Here is a 14,595-nt window from a genome sequence, read left to right on the forward strand (position 1 = left end):
TACCTTAATCTCATCTACAAGCAAAACTCCACCCAAATCAAGAACATACAATAACAACAGGCAGTGTTCCCCACAGACAAGGAGATATAGATACACATTACTGACATCTGCCATATCTGGAATAAAAGATATATCGTGGATTGTTTGAGTATTATCAACACCATATTTTTGTCTGGCACATGATGGGCTTTATTAGAAACATACCCTCCTGTTCGCTGATCCATGTGGGGGAAACATTGGTTTTACCCCTGGTAGATGCAGCTCGTTCTCCAGTGGGGGATCCCAGGATGTCTCTCCTGTAACTGAATTATAGAAGTAGAATTGTCCACTGGCTTCATCAAAATGCTTCTCCCACTCGGCTTCTCCTGGCACTGGGCTCAGGGAGGTCAGAGAAAAGGGTGAGTGAAGCTGGTCCTCAGCTTGGTCAAAAGGACAATCCCAGGTGGTCTCTCCGGTGACACTGTTGTAGTAGAACAGTTGTCCACTCCCTTTGTCTGTGTGAGTCTCCCACTCCTCTATGGTGCTGGTGGAACTGTGCTGCTGAGAAGAAGATCTCTGCCTTGTGCTATCCTTGCGAAACTCCTCCAAGTTAGCATAAATGTGCACCTGATCTTCCTCTTCAATCACTGCCTACAACACAAAGGAACAATAAACTTTTACAGGAAATTAATACACTAGTGAGCTTTAACACCCCTATCCAAGGTGGATGTATTACAAACAATGTGCACAGCCCTATAAGCTGCATGCTTCTGCTTTACATGGCGCTGCCAATATGGTTGCTCACAGAAATTATGCATCTTGCTACATTGGCAATTACTGACATAAAACTGTTGGTATATAACTTGTGATTTACATGTATACATGTTCAGTATATATAATAACTATTTATTCCATAAACCTTATACTGTATATGTAGGTTTGGTGCTGTAGAAGTTGAATAATTGGATGAAGTCATTCTAAATTAATAAATATTGATAGTAATAGTTTTATGTGCGATTGTGATTAGTACGCTACATCATGCCAGGGTTAATTACGCAATCGCACAGGTAAACAGAGCAAATACAAATACACGTACGCTCACTTCTACATTTGTAAATAGTTCACATTTAATAAAGTTCCAACTCACATTCTTCTATTACTAAGAATTCCCAGTCCTGTCGACTCCACCTTAAAAACATTGCCAGAATACGCCCTTTTCTTACTCAACATGCTACCAAAACTCTTATCCATTCTCTCATCTCCTGTCTTGACTATTGCAACCTCCTGCTATCTGGCATTCCTGACACTCATAAATCCACACTTCAATCCATCCTAAATGCTGCTGCAAGACTGATCTTCCTCTCTCACCACTCCACATCTGCTGCACCACTTTGCAAATCAAATTAATTAAAATTACTCACCCTTACCTACAAAGCACTCAACAACACTACCCCTGCATACATCTCAAATCTCATATCAAGATACTCACCCTCCCGCCCTCTTAGATCTGAACCTTGTCTGTTCTCTGGTAACCACCTCTCACTCCCGCCTACAAGACTTCTCCTGTGCTGCTCCCCAATTATGGAATGCCCTACCACGTTCAATCAGATTTTCCCACAGCCTTCAAATCTTTAGATGCTCTTTGAAAACCCATCTCATTTTTAGAGGGGACCTTATCCTCGATAACATTATTCACACTAATGCACCCTCACAACTATCCTATCTCCATTTTGAGACACATTTACTTCTCTTGTTTCAGCTGTGCCCTCTTCCACTTAGAATATAAGCTCTCTAATGGGCAGGGTCCTTCATACCCTTTGTTTCCGTGTCTGCATTTATTTTGTCTACGTTGTATGTCCCTGTTTTATGTATGTACGGTGTTCCCTACTGTAAGACGCTGCGAAGCACTGTGGTGCCTTACAAATCTATGATATTATTAGAGATTATTTACACAGAAATAAACCTACATTAAAGGTATTTATGGTTCAGGGTTTAAGAAATGTGTTGGTCTTCTATTAATCCACATTTTACCAGCATGAATCCGGTATCATTGGAGAAGCAATCACACATAGCGGTCGTTAGCTATGATTAGTATAAGATTAATTCTCATAGGTGCTCTGCTAATAGATTAGTTTAAACTAGATTTTTGGTGGTTCCCTGAGGCAAGACACTTATGCAGCTATTGGAGTGAGTTGCCCTTACCTTTGGCAAAGAATCGTTTGACCTGACCTATGACCAGCATTCTACTGGAACATCTTAAACCCTGAACTAATGAAGAACTTTCTTAATGTTATCTTTGTGTATATTGACATCATCACTGTTCTTTTCAAACCATACCGTATATAAACAGGCCACTGGTACAGTAAGTCTCTGACTACAGACTTCAGGATTGATAAGCTGTTACTGGATTCAGTGCGCACACATATGTATCAGTTATACTTTGTTATATATTTCTTTTACTATTAAATCTCAGTGTGTTTTGGAACCACGCTAATCGCATCGGACAATCTTTATTGGGGACGATAGAAACGGACATAACAGTACAATAACTTACAGATTCACCCAGGAAATTGGAGTAAAAAAAGTCATTGCTTCAAGGTCATCCAAAAACAGCCCTAACCTTCGTTTAAGTGCCTGTTTTAACCCAAGTTTTTCTCATCATCAAAGACCAGGTACTGCAATCAGCAGCTGATATATATGGCGCCATCACTTATTGGTCACAAGTCACTGTCTCCTTCGAGGCAACGGTAACTCTTGGTACTCCAGTGAGGAGGATCCATTGTCCGGCTCAGTGAGGGTGCGGTATTGTGAGTTTAGAGGGAGGCGCAGTCACTCGGACGCCAGGTTTAGCGCTGGCCATGCAGTAGGGATTAGTTCCCATGGTAACTGGATGCATGGTGGTATCGCTATTTCCACGCTTGGTTTGAGTCATCAGTCTGGTCAGCTGTCCCACAGTGCTCTTTCTTCGTCACCAAATTTAATTAATAAACTGTGACCTAATCTTAGCCACTTTATTTTTAGAAAAGACAGTTTAATTTGATAAAGGTGTTTTGTGTAGGGGGAAGATAGGCATCCACGGTACGCAATTTATGCTAATTTTTGCTTACACAAAAATCATTACCTGACAGCAAACATAACTACTCTGGTACCTCGCCTCATGATGAATTTGGAGTATTTCTAATTCATTACGTGCTCTCTTTTTCTTTCCATTCTCAAAAACAAGCTGAAAAATGTGTTATAGCATATTTATAGCTTCTTTCAGTTGTAGAGTTAAAGAGACATTGCTTACTGATTAAGGAATAGCTTTTAAGTTTTCATGACTACTTATGTCTGTTTTGCCATTAGTGCTGTGAGTTGGAGAACGAATACATAACAGATGAACAGGCCAGCTCATCTCTATGTAGAGGACAATTTTGGTACAGTGAACAGAAGTATAAAAAAGGGTACGACACATTTATAGCACATCATTACTATAATTCATAATGATAACAGTGTTATGTCCAAAACCTACACAAATATCATCATAGCAGAAAAAAAAAGCTGTGATAATAGAGGCAGTTGATAGTGGCAGTCAGTTTTTAAATGCTGCTACCCCAGGCCTTGGTTTTGTCTGCTCATGACTTGAGAAGGGGGGTGCTGGTTACTCTGTATAATCTGCAGTAAACAAAGGAATTATTGCAATGAATTTTCTGTAGTTCCGCTATAGCAAATAATTTGTCCCTGAGAAACATGGAGTTCTCATACACCAAAATGTAGCCTAAAGGGCTTACCCATCTGAATAGTAAGAATTAGAAAAAAAAAACCAAGATAATTTCCACTGCTGTGACTTTCCTTGTACTGTCTTAACAAAAGGCAAATTATGCCTGAAGACTGACCCCCATATCAAGAAGATAATGCATTGTTTGACTGACTGAACGATTGATTGTTTGTATCAGGTTCTTCTATGAGTGACACAACAATAGCCTCTTACTTAGCAGATGTAATGCACACGGATACAGGAGGTTAAAAACTGCAAATAATGAACTAAACTGCAGATGAAGCCCTCAGAAAGCCACAGGCACCTTCCTGTAAGTATAAACAGGATATATATTAAAGGAACCGTTGCAGAAAGCCACAGAACATTCACTCAAGATCCAATGTACCTGACTCATGTCTTTTAATACTGGGGAGAGATACTATGAAATATCTATTATATGCCGATATCTGTGAGAGGCGTGAACCAATATTCATGAAATAATTAATGTTTAATTAGTGTACAGAGGCACACTATTCTGCAGGTAATTCATCGACTGGTTGTGAAATTGGGAACTTCTCAATAACATTTCCTGCAACACATCTGTTGGTTTACAAGATATACATCAGACACTGCTACCGCCAGCTTTAACCTGAACTACATACCGGACATCCCTCTGTGTTTAGTGATATCTGAAATAAAAGGTCCTAGAGGATTACAAGTGACAAACATGTGCTTACACATTCTCCAAACGTAGTAAGGTCCTTAGTTTTATTATATATTATACAATATGCCACCCATTAATAGACTGCATAGCAGAACAATTTAAACAATGATCTCGATATACCTGTAAACCCTGAAGTACCCATGGCTGTCCATTACAGAGATTCTAACACATTGTATGTGCAACACAAAACATTTATTTTAACATTTCTCAAACAGGGTCAGATGGTCATCGAGTACTTGTTCCATATTTCTGAAAGGAGAACTTATATATTCAAAACAGAGGCTTCGGCTATACCAGGAAATAATGTGTTACCTGTTCTGCCATCATTCAATAAATTAAGTATAAATAAAGCCTAAGATATAGAAAGAGGCATTCTGCCCATTGTTAATGCTTTATTAATGAAGTCTCTATTTTTATTGTGGATTTATATCATGGGCAACTGTTTTAAATAGAGAAAAAGATACTCTAGCTGGTGACTGTATTGATTTGGGATTCATAATCTCATAATTGGAGCGCCCAAACAATTTCTCAGTACCTCTTAGAAATAGGTCAATTAAGATTTGTGGGACCCCTGCCATTAAAACTTCATTGTCCTAAATGCTCTCCCAACTTGCACTTGGTGGCATCAAAACGAATCTTAAGCAATCATAATAAAATGAACGTTTATTGTCAGATGCCAATATGAAAAATTATGAAATAAAATGTCTTTATAATATGGAACCCTGTACATTGTTCTTTAAATGTTACATTGGAACACAGATGCACAACCTGTGGTGGACCATAGGAAGCAGGACAGGTACAAAGGGAGCAAAAAAAAAATAAAATAAAAAATACTATAACATCCTAAGTTCCCTTGTATCTGTCCTATCCCCCAATATCAGTCTCTGTGGTTCGCAAAATCCCCTCACGTGGAGAATGAGATATAAGCCCCTAAGAAGCATGACTATACACCCACCCAAAGTAGACTTCTAACTGCATGGGAACTTTAACAATGTTAAGAAGTGTGGCATAACTAAAAAGAGGTTCCTCTTTCCTGGCATAAATTTTACATATTTTACATTTTTAACAAATGAATACAATCAGGGGTGCTAAGAAAGGGAGGAAGTACAAATTTCCCAGGCATCCCCTGTATGTCCAGCAGTGGCAATTAGTTGGGGGCAGATGGGACTCCAACCCCAACAAAGGTGGATAGTGGGCTGGGGCCTGTGTGGACCAATAGCTTCCTATCGTTCTGTGCCATCACATCCACCTAGTCTTTACATGCAACAACTATTTTGCAGAAGCTGCACACGTAGACTGGGGGGCACCAAAATCATGCCCCTTCCCCTAGCCTGTGAACGCTGTTTGCTTGGGTGGGAGGTCCAGAATGAGCAAGCAAGAAGCATTAATTAAATGCACAAATAAAATCGGTAAGTCTTGAGTCTGTTTTTGAAGAGTACTAGAGAGAAGGCCTCTCAGTCTGTCCGAGTCAGTGAGTTCCAAAAAGTAGGAGCCACAAAGCTAAAAGCTCAAGACCCATATATATAGTATAGGCAATTCTGGGTAACATGAGTTGTCCTTAATTTGAGGATCAAAGTGAGCAATTTGGGTTACAGAAAATCTGTAGCTGTTTCAAGTATCTAGAACCCAGATCAAGTACAATTTTGTATGACAATAAGCCAAACTTGAAACAGCAAATTGGCCGGGTGATTGCGAACATATAAAAGATTGTTCAGTTATCAGTTTCAGTACCAGAGTATTCATCTGAAAACTGTGTGTGTAACAAACATTAGTCTTCATTTGTCGCCTTCATGGAATTAGATACGATTTAACTCATTTAGGACAGCACTACCCATCCATGGTACTAGCGAAACGTATTATGACAGTACACTTACACTGCGGATGTATCAAATGTACAACAACAATAAAATCCGGGACAAGTATCAAAAATACAATAAAGCTAAAAACAAGTGCCAGGACAGTATATGCAATAATTGCTAAGAACACAACACTTTAAATTAACACGAACATCACACAACATCTGTCTCCTTTTATAAGTTATTCATTCACCATCAGTGGAGGTTACGCAGATACCAACTACTGTTTTTGGGGGATCCAGTCAGCTCTTGTTTGTACAGAGAGAAAGAGGGTGACATCGGTGCAATATTAAGGTAGGTTACTATAGCTTCCAAAACCCTTTTCTGACTGATCTGAGAAATGTTTCTATTACTCTATAGCATGGTTGAGTGCTTAAGGTTCCAGGTTAAGGATCAGGGTATGTTTGAAGATGTGGGTTTAATTAACTGTTATAGCCATACAAAGCCAGGAAGAGACCTAAATTAATCCACAAAGACACCTTGCCAGCATTCACAAAGAGCATGAATTTCTATACACTCAGAAGCAATTAAAACAGATAGGGGGCTATCTTGCCTCAATTTCCAGCATTATTGCAAATAATACACAGGACAGAGAGTGTCAGCATCACAGGAACTTAAACAAAATCAGGCTGAACAAGTTCTCACTGCTATCACCACAAGGTTGTCCCCTCCTCCTCCTGCTTTGTATGCTGATTACAGAAACAAATGAGACCCTACCTCACAGGTACTGGGCACACTCTGCACCCTCCTCATCCTCCGAGAGCTCCTGCTGAAGAAGTCCACCATTCTACAGCGACTTACAAAGGACGACTCTGCCTAACTTATTCTAATCTTTTTAATAAATGTGAGGCAGACAAGAAAGGAGAACTCGAGAGAGACAGTTGCGAAGTGTTTGTACATTTCCTGTCTTGAGCTGAATGAAGGAAATGCTCTCAGTATCAATTACTTGTTTATCTCACAAACAAAAGATGCCCCTAGAATTTTTTGTAGATCAGGTGTTTTTTTCCCCCCAACAATGAAAGGTGAGATCTTGACAGAGGAGAAAGAGACTGCATGTTATACAGCAGCTTTCTGTGGACATTAAATAAGAATAATACAATCTTACTCTGTATCATTAATCTTATGTTCTACTAAAATGCAGTACTGCAGTATATATGTATTTCTGCTTATTTCACAGCCATGTATAAATATAGTAGTTGCACGTTTACTTTGTTTTGGAATGTTCCTCCATGCAGATGCTTTGTACTAGAGAGATGCTCAGGCTCAGTTCCTCAGGAACAGAACACACCCGAACTTAGGGGATCCGAGTACCAAGCCGAGTCCGCTCTGTACTTTCGCGCTTTTTCGGAATCAAAAACGAGGCAAAACGCCATTGTTACGTTGTCGGATCTCGGATCTTGTGAGTTTTGGAATCTATAAATACCGCCCTCCACGGCGATCTAGCGCCATTTGAAAGAGACACAGAAGGGGTAGCACACTGTGTAGAGCAGTTGGTCAGCCAAGTAGATAGAAATGAAAGAGGAGGGGGTAGCAGTGTCCAAGAAAGTCTACAGTGACATTCAGGCTAATGCTAATACTCATTGCAGAAAAATAGAAATACTAGTGCTGTCAGGGTTGGTGTAATTCTGCAGTCAAATTCTACTGTGTTATATAGGTAACACGCAAAGAGGAGTGCTCCATTGCTAAGAGTCATTGCAGAAATATAAATTATAGGGCTGGCTGTCTTGGTCGAAATCTGCAGTTACATTTTACTGTACCATAGATAACTCAGAAACAGGAGAGGTGGCAGGGTTCAGTGCCGAAACAGAAAATGTAAAAATAGGGCTGTCCGTGTTCTTCAAAGTCTCCAGTGACATTCTACTGTGCCATAGCTCATACAGAAACAGGAGGGGTGACATTGTTGTTGTCACTCTCCAGTCTCAGTCATGATGATACTAATCCCTCTACCTCATGTGCTAAAGCTTATGTTCAAGTGCATAGTGGTTTAAGTCAGGGAAACAAAAGTTTAAATCAAAAGCTTGTACCTTTTTAAAGAAAAAAACAAAACCTCTCTAAAAAGTTTACTGTAGAAAAACATAAAATTGCCAAGATGCCATTCTACCCAAAATATTACTAGCCATACCAGCATCAGGTAGCTCCCTTCTCTTAGCTAGATTTCAGCATCTGCAATCTACACTGTCATCATATTAACCCTGATCATTGTGTACATATTACTCAAACAATACTAATTCATCCCTGCTGGAATCCACCATCACAGAGGTCTGTGAACTTTGATGTAATTGCCGATGATGGCCTTCCTCTTGGAATTTGTAGTTCATTTTATGGCAGAGCTGTCACAATTTTTTGCAATTCTTTTAGAGCAGAGCAAATGTCAAAATGTTGTGCTGACTCATCTGCATCACCACTGGGTGTCTTGGGAAAGCTAATTTTTTTCCTAGAAGCAGTTGCCAGAGAAACTGAAGGAGGAGACGTCATTACAAGATGTTGATAGCTCAACATCTTGTAATCCTGGCGAAGCAAATTAAGTACTTAATCTGCAATTACAAAATAGTTAGCGGATTTGTTTAGTTTAATTTCCTGCTTCAATTTCTCTAACTGATTCTCAAAAAGTATAATTAAGGCAATCACTTAACTCAAGCTAACCGTGTCTGCACTCTCTTCACAGATGACTACTTCACTGGACTAAACTACATTCCACCTCAAATTCTAGTCTTCTTGCAGCTGCTGCATTCTCCTACATGCTGTTGCACCATCCCGATTGTTTTTTTTAAATGCTCTGTACCACCAAGTTGATTGTGTGAGCAAAACAGGGAATGTGCTGGAATTCCCCCTGCTGTAATGCTCTAACAATATTGGTGGCGTTATCAGAAATCACATATCCTCAGGAGAGTCGAAGCAGGATAAGCCATGTTGCAATGACATCTCTTCATTTTTCAAACAGGTCGTCAGTGGTATTACCTCGGACCTGCTCCTTGTCTCGTGTCCGATAACCACCTCTCACTCCCGCCTTCAAGACTTCTCCTGTGCTGCTCCCCACTTATGGAATTCCCTACCACGCTCAATCCGACTTTACAACAGCCTTTAAAATCTTTAGATGCTCTTTGCAAATCCATCTCTTTTTTAGAGGTGACCTTATCCTCGATAACACTATTGACACTAATTATAATAAATTATATATATATATATATATATATATATATATATATATATATATATATATATATATATATATATATATACTAAGCAATAATATGCCTCTTAGTGAAGCACATAATACACAGGAGTAGCCTGCCTCGGAAAAATGTGACGTACTTGGGTACATGCTTCTGCTGTTCCTGCTGGTGAAGGCGAATCACCAACCCAGTGGGCTGTAACAGTCATATAATCTTTAGTTTGCCCATTTCCGCTTGTCCACATATCTGTGGTTAAGTGTACAGTGGGTAGAATGGCATTTTGTAGCCCAATAATTACATTTTTACTAACCTTCTGGTAGCGGTGAGGAATAGCTTTTCTAGTAAAATGGTGTTGTGATGGAATTTGGTAACGGGTACACAAGACCTCAAGTAATTGTCTAACACCAGCTGCATTAATAGTGGTTATTGTACGCAGATCTAATACTAGCATAGTCCCCATGGCGTCTGTGATCCCCTTTGCGACTGGGTGACAGCTTTCTTACTTTCTTCCTCTAGCAAAGGATTGTTTAACAGTCAATTGTTATAAACTACTAGTAGTCTTATTCTGGGTTGAAGATCCACCCCCAGCAGCAGCAGCGGGACTAACGCTCAATAATTCTTCAGAGGAATCATGGTTAGTGGAGAAGTCCTCTAGCCTTAGCAACTTGGATGCAGGACTAACTCCCATCACTTGTGAGGATATTGATGAAGGTGTTGGGGGTGTAAATTGCAGATGCTGGGATTTAGATGAGAGAAGGGAGGTAGATGATGCTGGACTGCTTGTTATTTTTAACATAAGTTTCTGATTTTCCCAACAGCTTTCCATGAACTTGCTTCAAATGCCGTAACATGGATGAGGATCCTAGATTGTTAAGGTCCCTACCTCTACTGAGTGTGGCTTTACAAATGTCAAATGGCTAGACAACTGTTGGCAGAATTTGTGTAAAAATAATTGCACACATAAGAGGTGGAATTTTTGGTCTTATGCCCAGACATGACAATGTTGTTTTTCTTATTACTGGCAAGAACTGCTGCAATCTTTGTTTGAAGTGTATGAAAATAATATTGTGACCTGTGAGATGGTCAAAATTGACTGCAAATGACTTGAAATTAGTGTTATTAGTAACATAGTAACATAGTTGATGAGGTTTAAAAAAGACACCAGGCCATCAAGTTCAACCTGTTTTGGATCTCCTGCGATCCTGCACTTATATTTGAAATTGAAACAGATTGGCGGTTGCTTACTCTGGATCAATTGTGAAAATCCCCCCGAACTCAATATTGCAGTTCTATTTTTACCCTATATCCACCACTATCCTACATTTTAATTAACGGTCGTTTCCCTGGACACACCTTTCCGCTAAAAATTTGTCTAACCCTTTCTTAAACATATCTATTGAATCTACCATCACAACCTTCCCTGGCAATGAATTCCATATCTTGACTGCCCTTACTGTAAAGAACCCCTTCCTTTGCTGGTTGTGAAATTTTCTCTCCTCTAACCTTAGGGGGTGACCACGTGTCCTGTGTATAGTCCTTGGGGTAAAAAGTTCCCATGAAAGTTCTCTGTATTGACCCCTAATGTATTTGTACATTGTAATCATATCTCCCCTTAGACGCCTCTTTTCTAAAGTAAACATGCCTAAACTGGCTAACCTTTCCTCATAACTTAATGACTCCATGCCCTTTATCAATTTTGTCGCCCTTCGCTGAACCCTTTCTAGTTCCAAATTATCTTTTTTATAGAGTGGTGCCCAGAACTGTACTGCATATTCAAGATGAGGTCTTTCCAACGATTTATACAGTGGCAAAATTACACTGTCTTCCCTTGCATCTATGCCCCTTTTTATTCATGCCAGTACTTTGTTTGCCCTTGCAGCTGCTGCTTGACATTGAGCACTATTGCTAAGTCTACTGTCTACGAGCACTCCCAAATCCTTTTCCATTATAGATTCTTCTAAATTAATTCCATTCAATTTATGGATTGCGTTCTTGTTTTTGATCCCTGAATGCATAACCTTACATTTATCTGTGTTAAACCTCATATTCCATTTGGCCGCCTAATCCTCTGGTTTATTTAAGTCCCTCTGTAGAGAAGCTACATCTTGCTCTGATTTTATTACCTTACATAGTTTAGTGTCATCTGGAAAAATAGAAACTTTACTCTCTAAACCATCAGGTCATTAATGAATATATTAAAAAGGAGTGGCCCCATCACGGAACCTTGAGGTACTCCACTTAAGACTTTTGACCAATTAGAAAATGTTCCATTTATCACAACTCTCTGTTCCCTATTCTCTAACCAGTTTTCGATCCAAGTACAAATGTTGTTTCCTAGACCCAGTTCCCTAATTTTGTAAACCAACCTCCTGTGTGGCACTGTATCAAAGGCCTTTGCAAAATCTAAGTAGACCACATCTACTGTGCTGCCCTGGTCTAAGTTTCCACTAACTTCCTCGTAGAAACTAATTAGATTAGTTTGACATGACTTATCCCTCACAAATCCATGTTGATTACCACTAATAATTTTATAGCGCACCAAGCAATCCTGTATACTAGCCCTTAAAATACCTTCCAGTAGTTTCCCCACTATTGATGTCAGGCTTACAGGTCTATAATTCCCTGGTTGTGATCTCGTCCCCTTTTTAAACAACGGCGCCACATCTGCTATTCGCCAATCCCTTGGTACTGAGCCTGAGGAGATTGAATCTCTGAAAATTAAGAATAGCGGTCGAGCTATTTCCGAGTTTAACTCCATAAGGACCCTTGGGTGTATGCCATCTGGACCTGGAGCTTTATTTATCTTAATATTCTTCAGTTGCCTTTGGATTTCTTCCTCTGACAACCAAGTATTAATTAATGGCATGGTTTAATTTCCATTTTTATGTATTACTTCTACCATTTGTTCCTCTCTGGTAAATACTGAAGAAAAGAAAGTGTTTAATACCTCTGCTTTTTCCTTAGTATCATTTATCAATTCACCCATCTCACTTCTTAGGGGTCCTATATTATCTTTTTTTAATCCTTTTGCCATTTATATACTTTAAAAACTTTATGGGGGTTGTCTTACTTTCTTTTGCAACGTGCCTTTCATTTTCTAATTTAGCCAATCTAATTTCCTTTTTGCATATTTTACTTCCTTGTACCTACGGAAGGACTCCTCTGATCCTTCAGACTTAAACAATTTAAATGCACACTTCTTCCTATGCATTTCTTGCCTTACCTTTTTATTTAGCCACATTGGTTTAGACTTAATTCTTTTACATTTATTTCCCATAGGAATGAACTTATACGTGTATGTTTCCAACAACATTTTAAAGACAGTCCACTTTTCTTCCGTATTTTTTCCTTCAAAGGCTTTGTCCCAGTCTATGCTCTTTATAGACTTCTTTAGCATATTAAAATTTGCCTTTCTAAAGTTTAAAGTCCTAGTTGATCCCTTATAACGTTGCTTCTGGAAACTAATTTCAAATGAGACCATATTATGATCACTGTTTCCCAAGTCCTCCCTTACTTGAATATTTGATATTACGTCTACATTGTTTGTTATTACTAGGTCCAGTATAGTCCGGTTCCTAGATGGTTCCTCTACTAATTGGGACATGTAATGGTCTTTTAGCGTGCTCAGAAACCTATTTCCCCCAGCTGTACCGCAGGTCTCAGTACTCCAATCAATGTCCGGATAATTAAAATCTCCCATAATTAAAATTTGACCTAGTTGTGTAGCCTTTTCAATTTGCTGTAGAAGTTGGGCTTCCTCAATACTAATATCTGGCGGTTTATAGCATAGCCCAATCAGCAACTTCTCTGAACTTTTTCCTCCGCTGGATATTTACAACCAGATGCCTCTATATTATCACCAATATTCTCATATATAACTTTCTGAATACTTGGTTTTAATTCTGGCTTAATATAAAGACATACTCCTCCTCCCCTTTTATTTACCCTATCCCTCCTGAAGAGAGAATAGCCTTCCAAGTTGACTGCCCAGTCATGTGTATCATCCCAGCAGGTCTCCGTAATAACTATAATATCATACTGCTCATTCATTGCTACTAGTTCTAACTCCCCCATTTTACTTGTCAGGCTTCTTGCATTTGCAAGCATACACTTAAGTCTATTGCCTCCCTTAGGTATTTCTTTTTGCTTTAAAAAGGGCCTCTCCTTATCGGCTATGCTTCCCTTTCCCCCCTCTCCACCCCCTTGACTCTTGTTAGATTCCTCCTTACTACTCTCAATGTCTATCCCATAAATACTTGCTTGCCCCTCCCCCCCAGAGCCTAGATTAAAATCTCCTACAACCTTCTAACCATCCTCTCCCCTAGCACTGCAGCCCCCTCCTCATTCAGGTGCAATCCATCACGACAATAAAGATGGCAACTGGCCGAGAAATCAGCCCAGTGCTCTAAGAATCCAAAACCCTCCTTCCTACACCAATCTTTTAGCCATGCATTATCCTCCCTAATCTCCCGCTGCCTCCCTGGACTAGCGCGTGGCACAGGTAGTATTTCTGAAAATACTACCTTGGATGTCCTTGCCTTAAGTTTGCGACCTATGTCCCTGAAATCATTCTTTAGGACACCCCTTCTTCCTCTAACTCGGTCATTGGTGCCAATATGCACCAAAATCGCTGGGTCATTCCCAGCCCCTCCCAACAATCTGTCCACCCGATCCGCAATATGCCAAGCCCGAGCACCCGAGAGACAACACACAGTTCGGCATGCACGGTCCCGGTAACAGATTGCCCCATCTACCTTCCTAATAATTGAATCCCCTACCACCACAATCTGCCTGGGTCCCTGAGTAACTTTGGTCCTCTCTATGCTGGAGAGACAATTCCCCTGGTTGCTAGAGGAAGCAGTCTCATCCAACGCCACCAATTCTGAACTGCCTTCCACAGTATCTTCATCCAATCTTGCAAATCTGCTGGGATTGCTTAGCTCAGAGCTGGCCTGCCTCTACCTCCCTCCCTCTGCTACCCCTAGTAACTGTTACCCAGCTGCCTACCTGTGCATCCTTTTCTGTCTCTGCTCCACCCTGCTCAGCTAACGCATCAACGGTGAGCTGTAAACTCTGCTCCAGGTTGGCAATGTCTCTCAATGTTGCAATGGTCTGCTTTAGATCAGT

General features: G+C 40.0%; 1 protein-coding gene across 6 annotated transcripts in view; it reads right to left on the reverse strand.

The window, feature by feature from the left end:
- Window positions 1–14,595, reverse strand: part of ARHGAP27 (Rho GTPase activating protein 27) — an 89,459-nt gene that overhangs the window by 33,346 nt on the left and 41,518 nt on the right. For 5 of the 6 annotated variants that reach the window (XM_075176408.1, XM_075176404.1, XM_075176407.1 and 2 more), the window contains exon 3: window positions 205–630. In XM_075176408.1, the coding sequence (XP_075032509.1) occupies window positions 205–630 (426 nt within the window). Of the gene's footprint in view, window positions 1–204; window positions 631–7,012; window positions 7,119–14,595 lie in introns of those variants that run through there. The other variant, XM_075176409.1, reaches the window with a different exon arrangement.

The sequence above is a fragment of the Mixophyes fleayi genome, chromosome 6 (genome assembly GCF_038048845.1).
Source record: "Mixophyes fleayi isolate aMixFle1 chromosome 6, aMixFle1.hap1, whole genome shotgun sequence".
Taxonomy (NCBI): Eukaryota; Metazoa; Chordata; class Amphibia; order Anura; family Limnodynastidae; genus Mixophyes; species Mixophyes fleayi.